This window comes from Rhea pennata, chromosome 2 (assembly GCF_028389875.1).
Source record: "Rhea pennata isolate bPtePen1 chromosome 2, bPtePen1.pri, whole genome shotgun sequence".
In the NCBI taxonomy this organism is placed as follows: domain Eukaryota; kingdom Metazoa; phylum Chordata; class Aves; order Rheiformes; family Rheidae; genus Rhea; species Rhea pennata.
The window spans coordinates 119,337,174-119,352,865 of record NC_084664.1 but is presented as its reverse complement, the minus strand read 5'-3'; the positions used below and the strand labels follow the sequence as shown (position 1 = coordinate 119,352,865).

At 37.0% G+C, this 15,692-nt stretch overlaps 1 protein-coding gene across 1 annotated transcript; it reads right to left on the bottom strand.

Moving 5' to 3' along the window:
- Nucleotides 1–756: 756 nt before the first annotated feature.
- On the bottom strand, nucleotides 757–14,021 carry IMPA1 (inositol monophosphatase 1). Its single transcript, XM_062568167.1, has 9 exons — nucleotides 13,951–14,021; nucleotides 12,340–12,413; nucleotides 11,020–11,153; nucleotides 7,502–7,606; nucleotides 6,145–6,190; nucleotides 5,896–6,004; nucleotides 5,043–5,151; nucleotides 4,099–4,250; nucleotides 757–3,357 (listed from the first exon to the last, which is right to left on the bottom strand). The coding sequence occupies exons 2-9, from the start codon at nucleotides 12,400–12,402 to the stop codon at nucleotides 3,239–3,241; spliced, it is 837 nt and encodes a 278-aa protein (XP_062424151.1). The 5' UTR covers nucleotides 12,403–12,413; nucleotides 13,951–14,021; the 3' UTR covers nucleotides 757–3,238.
- Nucleotides 14,022–15,692: the final 1,671 nt, after the last annotated feature.

The following is a 15,692-nucleotide window of genomic DNA, read 5'->3' as shown; positions in this document are numbered from 1 at the left end:
ACAGCAAAGACAGCTGGAAGCCATAGGCTGAGGCTGCCTCTTTTTCTGCCAGAAAGGTCTTCAGAAAGGCAGTACGTACTGTTTTAACTTCAGGCTAAACATCTGTGTCTCTACTCTGAAGATTGTTTTTTTAAAGAATATCAACAGGCTTGTAGCAACTATGATATGAAGTGACCAGTTAAATTTTCCCATATAGTCTTTTGATTTCCAGTAGTTATTCTCAGATGTTTTCATGTTTCAGATGCTGTATCTATCTGCCTGATCTCCTCCTCCTTGCATGGTAAATCTTCAAGTCTTTTTTAACTCAGAGTCAAGATTTAAATTCTGGTAAAATTACTTGGTTGAAGTTATACTTTACTCATTAATCAGCTATGTAAGACAGCTTCTTGTATACTGAACTGCTGATGTCTTCATATGAGAACAGATCTTAACTGACACAGAATCTATAGACAAAATACATAGATGCTATCAGTATTCTATCCTATCAACAGTAACTGATTTTCCTTCCTATTTCAGACGTGAATTGCCCAACAAAAGCTATCTTGTAAACATACAGCTTTATCCTAAATCATGTAAAAGTTAACATCAGTTCTGAGACAACTGACTTTGTCATTCTATCTTTCACAACAAAGTCAGGTATTCTATTGTTTTGACCGTTAAGGGAATCCCCCTCACATGTAATCCATCAAAAGTACTTTGATTACACAGTGGTCTTTATTTCTGTTTAATTTTTGCCAAGATTGCAGGCTAGTCCAGATATAAAAATAAAATGCCTTTAAACTTGATTATGGCTTGGGCTCCCTTCACATGACTAAAGAGTTACCCATGATGCCATAGCTGAAGAGTTATTTGAAAGGATAATGCTTTAGCAAACAAGCAAGCAACAGGGATCTCTAATCCCCTTGAAAGGGAGACTGAAATTGGAAAACAAGCAGACACAAACGCCAGTTTACAAAAGCTGCCATTTGTAGAGACAAAAAAAAAAAGCTGGTCTTCAGTGCTAACACTGAGAAAGCAAAAACAGGAAATAACACTCAATGTAATTTTTTCCCCTAAATAGCATTAGGAAACCTAACAGTGAGAAAGCTAAATGCTTCAGCCAGCTGATACTCCTCAAAAGTAAACTACAGACAAGAATCTATAGTGTTAGAACTCTGAAAATGGGTATGATTAACCCTCATAGGCAGATGTACGAATACTGACTCTCAAACATAGGGTAGCTGTAAAAAGAACTCCATTTCTGCAGAAGGATAACAGCTCATGATCTATGTACACCAGAGGTCAGGAAGAAGAAGTGTTCAACTCATGCACAGAGATAGAAAGCTTAAAGCTCATAAATCCAGCATGCTGGGATCCAACATTGTGCTCTGACAAATGTCAAGCAGGGAAGCACATCTGGAGCTGCCACTGCTAAAGCATGCATTTATTCCAAACACGTATTCTCACCTCAAGTATTTTTAGACATGTCTCCATTTCACAAAATAAATCAGTTTAACAAAAAAAAATCTGTATAGTTTGTATTTTACACAACAGTCATGGAAATGATACAGCAGACATTAAAAAATAATGAATTATGAAACAACGATTCCACACCAATTATAACAATAAAACTATAATGAAATGCTCAAAAAGAGCATTCTTACTAATTCTTACCAATGGGAACCTTAAAAGTAAAACTGACCTTTGAAGAGCAGGCAGTTGCTGATCTCATTAATGTTAATCATCTGATATTAGATACAATTTCAATGAAATATTTTTGCAAAACCTGCAAAAAAATTAATTGATACAGAAGACTCAAATTTATAGAAGATCCGCTGGAACTTCAAGACAGAGAACATCCATCATCTTCCAAAATAAAAACAAATAGTGGAACATCAATATATAAAGCCAGATTTTCCAAAGCATTGTCATGCCTGGAGTGGACCAAAGTTAAATGACCTTTCTTTGAAAATTTTAGACACAGAAAATAGTGCAAAAACTGATTAAGTTAAATAGTTTTTTAAAGTGCACTACTTATTTGAACACTACACTGATACTTTTAAAAAGCTTGAAAACAAAAATGTAAAGAACCACCCACAGTATGGTTTTGTGCATTTACAACAATTAACATCAAGAATTAAATTACTAAGACTTCTTAGATTTATCTCTTCAGATCTAGGTATACATCCTCTCATGCGCCTGTAGAGAATGTAACTCAACGGAAACCTGATCTTGTTCGGTCACTGACAGAAACCACAATAAGTAAGGCATAAAATTTGGACTTTTGGCTTTTTTTTCCCTCCCAGTTCTTTGATTTACTGAAAACTCTCTTAGATTTTAAGAATTTCTTAAACTTTGAGATATCCTCCTCCATGAAGATATCCAAATCAGATTACTGGAAATCATATCTGACAAGTGATATCAGCTGATTCCAATGAACAAATTCCAATCGTACCTCATTTTAATTTTGTATAAACCTATTTGTTGATAGGCAGTATGCTCAAAACTTATTCCTGAGACAAGCACCTAATTTTTTAGCACAATGATCTATTACTTTTCTACTGTAATAAATTTGCAAATGCAATAGGCACATCAACACAATCTAGTCTCTGATCTCTTATCTACAAGAAGTAATGCATGACAATGATCAGAAAGACAAGGACTAGTAAGTAACACTAGTGGGTAACAAAGACTATAAATTAGAGCCCAAACTAATAGCAACTAAATAAAGTTTGGAAATATATGATCTACCCGCAAATACAGGAACAAACTGAAGAAACAGATAAGCTGATCACACTGAAGAACTAACAGACAAGAGAAAAAGGAAGAGACATTGGATAATAATAATGCCTTGGTATTTCTAGATTCAGGACCAAATGTGAAGTTTTGTAGTTAAGATAATAAACATTATTTTGTCACTTAAGGAACTACACATTTTTCATTTTAAAAAAGTCTCTTGCTATGTCTTCCAGTATAATATAAAACTTAAAATATTACTTATACATTTCATTTTACAGATTTTTATGCAATTATGATATGAAACAAAATATCTAACAGTACAATTTACTTCTAATTATTTAGTAACACCACTATGTTGGTCTAGTCTCAAAACAGTACTTGACAGTCGCACCTTAAACTATCAGTAGCGAAAGATTACCCCATTTATCCTGTTTTTATCAGGTTCATGGTATAGAATTACAAGTATATGAGATTATGAGACAACCATTGTATCAATACATTTAAGCTGTAGCTTTGGTATTCAATTTGTTGCATCATCCCGTTTTAGAGGAATTATCTGAAGTGCTTTGGCTATTCTCTCTCCTACAGCTCGACTGCTTGCAGCAATTATTCTTCGAGACATCAAATCAAATGGTCCACCTAAAAATCAAAGCAAGCACAATAACTAGCTTATACGCTTAAAAAGTAAAAGTTGGTAAGAAAATGAGTAAAAATCAAATACAAGTGATACATTAACAGACTGGTATTACCATTCAGGGTCAAGTTCTTCCCTGGACAAAAATACATTTCAACTCAACAGGTATCTCAATACAAGCTAAATTTAAATTCTCCTTGGAGTACACTAACTCTTTTCTACTTATGAGGTGATGCTACTTTTACTTCTCTTCTAGGTGCTCAGTCCAGAAGATGAGAAGTGTCTTTTAAGCTTAAGAGCAAATGATTGCCTCTCTCTTTGTCCATTAACTGGATAGAAACACTGCTCCTGATAGAAAGGCAAACGATTCCTGAGATGTCACAAGTGCTCTCAATAAATATACGACAGAAATAGATGAACACAGAATTGGTAAGGTTGGCAGGGATCTCTAGAGATCAGCTAGTCCAACCCCCAAATGTGTGGCCCATATGGGGATTGAACCTGCGACCTATGGCATTATTAGCACAATGTTCTAACCAGCTGAGCTGCTCAATACTGCTAACTTACGAGGAGGACTGAAAAACATCTACCTTCTCACTTCAGCTACGCTTTGCTCCCAATTACTGCTTAAAAGGACACAGGAGCATTATGCATGCCCATGCATTTACCTTCTCACTTCAGCTACGCTTTGCTCCCAATTACTGCTTAAAAGGACACAGGAGTATTATGCATGCCCATGCATTTACCTGATACATCTAGCAGCACTCCACCTGCTTCAGTAATAATGATTCCAGCCCCTGCCATATCCCAGCAATGAATTCCCATTTCATAATAGGCATCAGCACCACCTGTTGCCACAAGGCACATGTTCACAGCTGCAGTACCAACAGCTCTAATCCTACAGGAGATACAGTTGTTTTTTAATTGAGAGCAGTTCCCAAGACAGTCATAAACATTGTGCATAAACATTGTGGAAACCATACAGAGCATAAAAGCATCATACGCAAATGAACTAAGCAAGAGAAAATGTGATAGGACATTGTGGTGAAACAAATGCACATAACTCATTCTCTATTTAAGTATGTTAAAGAGTCCTCTGATTATAGCAAATTTCCAGAAATAAATCTGCTTGACTTTAATATAGTTTGTAAATGTTACTTTAAATGTAAAGGGGGAAAAAAAAAAAGAGGAATGTAGCTAAAATAATATTAGTTTGTGGACAATTTCAACTACTTGGATAAATTCAAACATTTATATGGAGCGGAAAGGAAGATTTTTGTCTCCTGATGCATTAAAAAAAATTTCTCTCTTTACTACAGCAAAACTAAATTATTGAAGATAGCCATTCTAATTTAACATAGCTGATCTTTATGAAGTTCCTACTACTCCTTGTGTGTTTCTACAAAAATACAAAAAATTTTAGTTAAAAGACTGAATACAAAAACACCACACTTTCTAGCCCAACAAAACCAAACATGCCTCAGTTCTTAATGCCATATGATTATGTCCCAGCTTGAAAAAAATTAAACACACAAAGTCTCTCTGGAGAGCCTACTAGACAATCACATTTAAATCATATTTCATTTTTGAGAAGTTAAATGTATGCAATGTCTGTATGCAAATTCTGATTCTTCACAGAAATCCTCATATTTAACACTACCAGTAAATATCAAAATAAGAAATATCTTACCCATGAATAGGAATGCTGAGAAGTCTTTCCATGTTTGAAAGAATTATTTTTATAGTCTCTGGATCACGATTTGATCCCAATTCTGTTACTAAAAGGGATTTTGTAATGTCTGGAAAGGAAATAAAACCTCACTTTTCAAACTGTGTAACTTACATAATGACAGTAATTAGGTATGCGATTTAAATTCAAGCAAAGTTTACTTCATTGTTCTCTTGTCAGACTAAGAAGAAAATTGAAGTATTTAATATTACATGACTGAACTTATAAAAAAATTCTTATATGAAAAGTGACAGGAAAAGATAAAATTAACAAAGCATGATATGGTTTAATTGTGTATATGCTTTAACTGAAGTCATTGCTATATAAAATTATATTGTTAGAACAATAAGAACAGCTCTCAAACCCGTAGAAGTCCCAAATCAAGCATTGGTTTTCCTTTATATAAGGTAGTAAGTATACAACAGTGATCCTGATAAGATTTAAACCAATGCTAGTTCATAACTAGAAGTTAAATTGCTTGGTAGATTCATTACAGTCTTCAAAAATGATCACAGAATGAATACAGACATACAAGGAATAAAATAAAACTTAAAGAGACACACAGGGAATACAATTTCCAGCTGCTGAGTTTAATTCTGCAAAGATCACAAGTGTTATATATTCATCAAAGAAAATAAAACCTGTTTCCTCAAAACAAATACTATATAAAATATAATGCATTTCAATAAAACCTTGTATTTGCAAAACAAAATAACATGATAAGAAAGAGAAATATACCCAAATGTAAAACTGCTGGTGTATCATTTTGCAAAACATACAGAATTATTAAAATAAGTTACCCAGTTCAGCTTACCTTCTTGGCCTGATACTTTAAGTTTCTGACCATTGCAAAATGCACCTTTTCCTTTCCTAGCAGTGTACATCTTGTCTTCTACACAACTGTACACAATTCCAAATTCTATCTGCAAGAAAACAGTAAAGATACCTTGAGTGTTTTTCCCCTTCCTTCTATCTGCTTTGAAAATACAGATCTTAATGATAGCTAGCAACACAAAATTAATTTGGTTTTGCTTAATTAGATATTAAGTAATAAAAAGTATACCTCTTTGTTTACAACAAAGCCAATTGAAACTGCCACAAATGGAAACCTACAAAACAAAACATTTCACTATTTTACAGAGAGATACTATGCTTCTTTCATTACCATGTTTACATTTATTAAAAGCAATCTTCATTTAAATGTCAAGCATATTAAAAAGAAAAGATTCATTAAATATTTAGGCAATACTGGTTTTCTGGGACTTGTACCATTCATTGTGAAAACAGACCAAATGATACTGATCACAGTTGCACAATTTCCACTCACTGAAGCTGAGCCTGTTACATTTGGATTAGGAACAGTCATCTCTTTTAGCCAAGAAATACAAGTATATAGGACCCAGTATAGCACAGTGTATGTGCTGCACCCCAATTTTACTAAGTCTAAAATTAATTGGTTAATCACTAAAAACATACTTTTTTAAAAATTTGCAGATCAAAAAACTTACTGTAATTACAGTCTGTAAAAATTACAGATTATTTTAAGTCTCTAAAATGTAAAATGGATTATTTTCTTGTAGCTTTTCAAACAAATTAAAATCTGTAAAAATTATAATATTTTACTAAACTCATCAAATACTTTATTGAAGCTTTTTGAACAAAAATGCTATTTAGCTGGATTTGGCAACTGTTTAAAGCTGCACGTCATATAGCAGCAGTCATCGCAATACTGGAATCAGGTATGCTCAGAGCTTGTCAGGGCCAGAAGTCCTTAAGGAGTCAGGGGACAGGCAGTCAGCATTACTCTGAGAACTCCTTCCTCATCCTGATGCAAAATACCACTAGATAGTTTGCCAGTGATACCTCATTTTTCTTCATAGTAGCAGTTCCTAGATCTCAGTGAAGTTTTTTGGAAACCAGAACTAGAACTGTCATAGCCTCCCAGCAATATCTCTTTGAAGATGCTGTTCTTAATTCCCAGTCCTGTTGCACTACTGTTAAAAATCTGCCCACCTATTTTTAGCATCTCTGTCAAAGGCTGTTGATTCCTGCTGTTTAGTACAAGTCACACAATCACAGAATCAGTAAGGTTGGAAGGACTTCTGGATATCATTTAGTCCAATGTCCGAAAGATTTCCTGGTGCTGGTTCCACTGGGGCTTGAACCCAGGACTTTCATTGTGTAAAGCAGATGTCTGCTATTGGTTACAGAGTATTGTAATACTTACAGAAATACTAATATGGTAACAAAAACTGCAAAACAGTTCTCAACAAAAAGCAAACAGCAATTTGTGACTATTCTTGAGTTCATGGTATCGCTTTTAAAGCTATTTAAAAGTGAAAAAGCTTTGCTCTCACAGAACTGGAGAAACAAAAAAGGTAATCAGCTTAAGTTGCTAACATAAAAGATGACAGCTGAACCTGTGTACAAAGTTGGTAGTTCCATCAATAGGGTCTATAATCCATGTGGGATTAGCTGTCAAAATGCTGCCTTCTCCAGCTGCAACAGATTCTTCTCCGATGAAACTAGAGTAGGAAACACATTAAAAACAATGAAAAAAATGTTCAAAATGTCTGAATTACAATACTGTCCTTGGAATTAAAATTTTTAAAGGAAAGTCACATATAGTTTTTATATCATCAATTATGCATATGTAAAATTGAGAAATATAAAGTTTGGTTGGAAAGTACCAACTGTATCTAGTAACTGAACAGGCTTCTACTACTACTCATTATGTCAGAAATACACTTAGTAAGGGAAAAAGATCTTTAATTCCATTAAGGTAACTCAATAGCCAAAACATTGAAGTTTTTAGGATTTTTTTTTTCCAGTAACAGCATTATCAACTTTGGGGGTAGAATACACAATTATGGAGCAGTTGAGGTTGGAAGGGACCTCTGGAGATCATTTGGTCCAACCCCTCTGCTCAGAGTCATCTAGAGCAGGCTGCTGAGGACCAAATCCAGTTGGGTCTTGAGTATCTCCAAGAATGAAGACTTCACAGCCTCTCAGATTGTTCCTTTGTTCAACCAACCTTGCAGTGAAATAGTTGTTTCTTATGTTTGAACTGAATTTCCTGCTTTTCAGTTTGTGCCTATCACCTCCCATCCTGTTACCACCACTGAGAACAGTCTGCCTCTATCTATTTTACTCTCTCCTATCAGATACTTGATACAGACATTGATAAGATCCTCCCTTGACCTTCTCTTATGCAGGCTAAACAGTCCCAGCTCTCTCAGCCCTTCCTCTCATGAGACATGCTTCAGTCTCCCTCAGTCATCTTTGTGGCCTGTCAGTGGACCCACTCCAGTATGTCCATCCCTTCTTCTACTATATAGCCCAGAACTGGACACAGCACTCCAAATGTGTCTCGCCAGTGCTGAGTAGACAGGAAGGATCATCTTCATCAATCTGCTGCATCAATCTCGTAATGCAGCCCAGCATGCCACTGGCTTCTTTGCCATGAGGGCACAGTGCTGGTCCATGCTCCACTTGTTGTCCACCAGATCCTTCTCCACAAAACTACTATTCAGCTGAATCATCCCCAGCCTGTATTGGTGCTCAGGTTCATTTCTGCCTAGGTGCAGGACCATGCACTTCCCTTTGTGAAACTTCATGAGGTTTCTCTCCACCCATTTCTCCAGCCTCTCGAGGTCCCTCTGAGCAGTGCCACAATCATTGGTGCATCAGCCACTCCTCCCAGTTTTGTACTATAAGCAAATCTGCTGACAGAACACTCTGTCCCACTGTTCAGGTCATTAATGAAGATGTTAAACAGTATTAGACTGAGTATTGACCCCTGGGGGACATCACTAATGACTGGCCTCCTGCTAGACTATGTGCCACTGATCACAACCGTCTGAGCCCTGCATTTCAACCTGTTTTCAGTCCATCTCACTGACCACATTATCTAGCCCGTCCTACATCAGCTTGTCTATAATGATGTTACAGGTGACAACATCAAAAGCCTTACTAAAGTCAAGATAAACAACACTGCTCTCTCTTCAGACACCAAACTTCATTTCTTCATAGAAGGCTATCGGGTTGGTTAAACACAATTTCCCCTTTGTAAATCCGTGATGACTATACCTATCCCACTTTGGTGCTTCACATATCTAGACATGGTACCCAGGATTAGTTGCTTTATCACCATCCTAGAGATCAAGGTGACACTGATCAGCCTGTAGTTTCATGGATCCTCCTTCTTGTCATTTTTGATGACAGAGGTAACGTTTGCTTTATTTCAGTCCTCTGGAATCTCTCTCAGTCACCTAGAGCTTTCAAAGATAAATGAGACTGGCCACACAATGACATCAGCCAGCTCCCTCAGTACTCATGGGTGCATCTCAGCAGGTCCCATGGACTTGTGTATGTCTAGTTTGCAAGTGTTCCCTAAGCTGACCCTCCTCCATCAAGGGTAGGTTTTCACTGCCTCCTGCCCCTCTTAGCAGGAGGCTCATAGTTTTACAAGAGTAAAAAAAAATAGATGACTTTGTAAAGGGATGAAATCCAAAGCAGAGCTCCTCTTGAAGCGGAGGGCAGAGTGCATGCTCTACTATACTACTAAATCCAAGGAATACACAAAGCACAGTGCCACAGGAAACTAAATTTCATGATTTTTTTGATCACTAAACTATTTGCTTTGAATTAAAAAAATTACTGGGATGAACACAAGTATGTGGAATTCTCTTCTATACCTTTTCCATGTTGTTAACATATTACTCAACCCATGAAAAGTCTATAACAAAATCAGAATATTATTTTCCTCCAAGAACTGCCAATATGAGAAAAACTGCTAAAATTAAAGAAACAAAATCCCTTTAATATTAGGAGTTTTATGTTTGGGAAAGATAAGATAACTCAGAACAAAACAATGTTCCCGAAAAGTAAATTATCTTGAAGGTAGACAGACAGAAAAATTATTCAGGTGAATGAAAAATTCAACAGAAGGAGAAATTCAAAAGAAGTATGTCTAATGTGATACCAATTATCCAATTTAAAAAAAATGTTTTAAAATACTTTCAAATGTTTATCAGTGTCATAGAAACTGTTATTTCAAGGTCATTCCACTAGTTTTTATGTTTACACAGATTTGGCAAAGTAACTGATATTTTGCATCACTTCTGTTTTTCTAATTTTGTGTGTTATTTATTATATTTCACACACACTGTTACAATGAGAACATCTCCAAGAAAATACGATAAAAATTAGCAAACCCAGCTTAAGAAAACTACTAAACTTGAGCCATTACATCAAAATAGGAAAGACAATCAGTTAATTAAAATAGATTTCTTCTTGGAGGATAAATTTTATATTTCTGAAAAAAAAAAAGAAAGATTGAGCAATTAAAAAAAAAAATCTGTGAGACCCAGTAATACAGATCCAAAAGATGTCATTTTCTTTCTAGAAAATTTTATGTTCTTATATTGGTTGAGATTTGCTAACCTGAACTGAAGGCCCACTCAGAACCATGGGACCCAGTCTGTTTGGATGTTCAAGGTATGTTAGCTTCTACAGCAAACAAAAGAGAAGTTTGGGTTCCAAATATCTTTGAGCCACCTTTGATTATCCAACACCAGTGAACAAGCATTTATTTACACCTGGCTCAACTGGAAGCAACTTTCTGCATGAACTTTGAACAAAGTTAAACTTTTATCAGTAGATCCCGGACCGTTGGATCCCTGACTTTTTTTGCTACTGCAGTCCTCTAAATTAATTGCAAAATTAGCTAGCAATTGATTTGGAAGCATTTGGGCAAAACTTTGACCTGCTACTACTCTGAAATATTTGATACATTCAAGTCATAGGAGCATTCTGCAAAATTTTAGCATGTCAAACATACTGAAATGTTATCAAACAAAATTAGAAACTTTTCATTTTGTTCTTCTAGTCACCTCACCCCTTCTTTTATCAGAAACATATCAATAAGAACCTGTACCTGTGAGAAGGAAACTTCTCTTTTATCAAAGATATAATGAAGTTTTCTACTTTTTGATCCGTTTCTGTCACTAGATCTACTGGTGAACTTTTAGTCATAACAGATATTTCTTCTTTCAGCGCACCACGGATTATCTGTTAAAAAAAGAAAAAAGCTTTCTTCATAAACAGTACAGAAAATACTCATTTTGTCAAGATACTGAGCATCATTTTTACTGTAATTATCCATACTGCACATACAAAACACATTACAAGTAGTGACACAAAATGGATTTGGCTGCAGGAGCTGTGGTTCAGCCCTGCTTCTATTCCTTACCTCTAGTAGTACAAGTTTTCAGATCATGTAAAAGTTAAGCACTATGGGAAGATCCATTCGTAGATGAAATAGAACTTCATTTTACTAGGACATGTTTTAAACTGATATATCTAACTATCAATAAGTTGAAAGAAACATGAAAGGCTGAGCTTAAGCAAGCCATTTTTAGCCAGATCATGCATCTATGATTGAAGAACTATGAAAATCAGCTTGATAAAGAATGTATGCCTCACAGCCCAGAAAATAATTTTACTATAACTAAAAAAAGTTTTGTGTGAGACTCAATCCCAATAAGTTGATTGGAAGGGCTTCTACACTATGATGTTCTAGAGGTTCTGTGGCTCCTGAGAACCAAATTGGTACATGTGCCATCTTGTCTGTTGCAAGAGCATTCAAATGTAGCCAGCAGAACTACTAGAGTAAGTGAACACCTGCTAATCAATTCTATACCCAGGCTTTGCTGAGATGTGCAAGTTCTCTTTCTTATTCTAAGCCATTTGAGACCACAAACAGGCAAAGTACTGCCACAGAGAGGTGTTTCTTATTTATGTAAGAAAAGCAGCCTTCATAAACAGAAAACAGTAATTTATGTTGCACCAAGAATAAGCCAGTGAATAAAGAAGTTGATCAAAAGAGGTAAAATAATGCTACAGAGAAACTGTTCAGATGATCAAAAAGTAAATTAGACAGGTACATTTCTATGGATAAAATACAGATGTTGTTTATCACAATTCCCAGATCATTTTAAAAATCAAATTTAAAGAATAAAAGATATTCCTTAGTTTTTATCAGATTCTAGTCCAAAGAAATATGTAAAACCGTTTTCTTAAATTGACCAAGATGAGAACAAGGAAGATGCTCCAATTTTGAACATCACTGAATGATTGCGCTAATTTATATTTTTGACAAAATATTCCACAGAGTAATATCTAACAGCAAAACAACTTTAAAAGCTGTAAACATATTATTATCATTAAATAACAGTACTATTTAGTTTATACTTACTTCCCCAGCTTTCCTTGCTAAAGCAACTGCATAATCCATGCATTCCTGCCAAGGATCAGCCATCTTTTCTTAGCCTAAAAGACACATTAACATATAAATAATTATGGCTATATTAACAAATTCTAATTGCTTTACTCTCCTCTGGACTGCAGTCCCTTGGATTGCAATGTTTTTGCTTTGCTGAATGTAGTTTGTCCTATTCCTCACTGTGGATGAGTCTATCAAAAAAAATTTTTTTAAACTTTGTCTGGTTTAATGGGTTTTTTCCTATGTTTTGTGAATATCTGTATCTAACAAAAATATCAACAGAGATAGCATCAACATTTAAAGAAATATGCCTGCTAAATGCTATATTTAGACATGGACTTCAGTGTACATGAAATCTTTGAAAAGCAGTTGTGTAGTTACACACAAGGACATTTTTAGATACACTGCACAACTCAGGGCTTGTTTGCTTAAAAAAATACTGGAATCTTCACTACAACTTATTGCAGATGATTGCAGGCATGGTATAGTCTATTTTAAGCATGGTTTAAATGCCTTTGATTATCCTTAATTAGAGGGGAGCAAAACCAAAAACTATACTTTCTGTGGCTTAATCCTCTGTGCCTTGTTCTAGGGGTTTATTCCAGATATAACTTCAAAATGGCTTTGATTCTACATAAAAAAAATACAAGAAACCAGTTATTTTAGTGCCCTTTACATTCTTAAATACTATGAAGCAATATAAGCTCTTATATCTTGCATATATCTCTACTTGTGTGAGCAATACAGCCTTTCTACTACATTTCCACAAATTCATATAATGACACAATGGTATTCTGAATTTGGGAAGTCTCTTTCCATTTCAAGACCTAGCCCTTCCAGATGCCTTCTGGATAATTCCTACCCAGGTGAGTCAGTCTTTGGGAAGTGAGGACCAAATTTGACCAATCTTGCAAATTCACACAGGTTAGGTACATGTGCATGCAAAAACAGCACTGAAAAGCATCAAAAAGACATTGCAGTCAACACGGTCCACAAATTCCCAGTTTAACAGTACTCATCTAACAGACATAGCCTCTCTTAGTCTTGGACCTAACACAGGTAGAGATGGCTAAATAAAAGCTATGTAAAACGCGTATGGTCCAATGTCTCAGTTACACTGATAACCTTCTTTATCTACTACAGCTTTCAGAGTAGGTTGAATTATATAAAGACACAAATAACTTGCCAGGACACAGAACTGGGTCTAGTGCCACGGAATGGCACTAAATACAGTTTCCTTATTTTCCATAAAGCACTGGTAACACTAATGGTGTCTTATATATATATGAACTTCCTCTTCAACGGGGTAGCTTCCTGAATAACCAAAGATTACTGAAGGCCCGCAGCCCAGGGTCTTCCCGCCAGCAGCGGCCCCGGCTCTAACCCGCTTCTCCTTTCGCTACGGACGGACTACACGGACAAGCGACTACCTCCCCGGACAGCCCCAACGCCAGCACTGCCCCGCCGCCGATCCGCGGCTTCAGGCGCAGCAAGCGCGTTACGAGCCGCCCGCCCCACAGCAGAAGGGAGCGCGCAGCTCCCTGGCGGCACCCCGAAATGGCCGCCGGGCCGCAGGAGACTCACCACTGCCGCCTCCGCCGCCGCCGCTCGCCGTGAGGCGCGCAGCCGCACCGCCGCCCGCCGCGCAGGCACCGCGCAGGCGCGCGCCCGCCGCTCGCGGCGCCGGCAGCGAAGGCGTTAAGGGCCGCCGCTCCCCCGCCCCTGCGAGCCGGGCGGCGCGCCTGCGCTGTGGGCGGCCTTGGCGCGCGCCTCCGCCCGCCGAGGGGGCAACGGTCAGTGAGCGCCGCCTTCTCCGTGCCCGCGTCAAGAGGCGGGCGGCTGTGGGGGCCCCGCTGCGAGCCGAGACCAGCTTTTGGCAAAAACTTTTTTTTTTTTTTTTTTTTTAAGTAATTGACTGTGATAAGATGAAGGGCACGCGATAGGCATTTGTCAGAGCATTTATTTAATTGCTGAGGATGTCAGCGGCGAAAACAAGGCTGCATTATTCAGCATCTAGAGTAGCGTACAAGGGTTGGCCAATGGAGGGGGGGGGGGGGTGAAGGAAAAATCGAAGCTTAACCGTGGAGATTTTGTAGTAAAAGGAGAACAAGTGTTGTGGAGTGTGAGCCAAGACATTTAACCAAGATACCGCAGTTGTGGGGTGACTGAATTTCTATGAGACCTTCTCCTTTGTGACAGGTACACAGTCAGGCGCTTCATCTCGGAGATGAACAAGCCCATCATTTTCTTCTTTTAGACTAGATCCATAGACTGTGGCTCTATTTTGACAACTTTGGTATAGTAGGACGGGGGCTGTGAAAAAGCATGAATATATGCTCTACAATTCCTATGAAATAAAACAGTAATTAATTCATTTAAGCTACAGTACCTAAAAAGATAAGATTTTTCTCCATTACATCTTGATTTTTTTTTCCCTTAAACACTGTCAATACCTTTTAAATGGCTTTTTTTTGGGGGGGGGGGCTTCTGTACTAGTCCATTTTGTTTTAAGTTCTGGTAATTAGGATGATCTCAAATCAGTAACCAGAGAGGTGACTGATATTTTTAATATACAATAAATCCTGCTCACTTGTTTTCCAAAAGTCCCCTAGCTTTCTGCCAAAGATTTTCAACAGCATGTCACAATTCAAAACATGCCTTTTCAAGATTGTTATAATTATAGTGATACAGAGGGAAAATGGCATCAGCTTCCTTTGTAAGATTGACTGTTACTAGTTTCATTGTTTTTCTGTAAAATCTTGACCCTCTTGTCTTTCATCCGGAAAAGGTAAAGCACTGCAGTTTTGTATTCAGTTTACAAATTACATCTAATACTGGCATATATAAAATGATGACCTAAGGTAAACACTTAACAGCAAGGTTTGTAGTTTGATGTATGACTTAAAATGATCATGAAATGACTGCCACCAAAAGAAGCAATCTTACTCCATTTTTCCCATCTGTTTCCATCCCACAACTAGACCCTTGTTTAATGCTGTAAGCCGCTTCCGCCCTTGTGCTGGCACTCATAAACTGATCTGGTTTAAAACTAAGCTGACTTTTAATAAGGGTAAACTTCACTGAAGTTGTTCACTATGAAACTATCCAAATATTTGGGATGACTGAATGCCCTGTGCATAGGAAAAGCCTTTTGAAAAATACATCATGATCTTTTATTTCAGGTGTTGGAACTGACACAAATATATTCAGAAATGTCCCTAGAGGATTAAAGAAAGGTACGTTTGACCTTTGTTTCGTATCAGTGAAGATGTGGTTTCCATTCCAAGCTGTGCCATAGTGTTGGACAAGTCATTGGAGCTTTTCAT

Bases quoted from the DNA above. Each gene is read 5' to 3' on its own strand.
- IMPA1 (XM_062568167.1), bottom strand. From the start codon at position 12,402: ATGGCTGATCCTTGGCAGGAATGCATGGATTATGCAGTTGCTTTAGCA. The intron at 5,152-5,895 runs GTAAGCTGAACT...TTTCCTTTCCAG, and splicing joins TAAAGTATCAGGCCAAGAAG to ACATTACAAAATCCCTTTTA. The intron at 3,358-4,098 runs GTAAATGCATGG...TTTGATTTTTAG, and splicing joins AGTGCTGCTAGATGTATCAG to GTGGACCATTTGATTTGATG.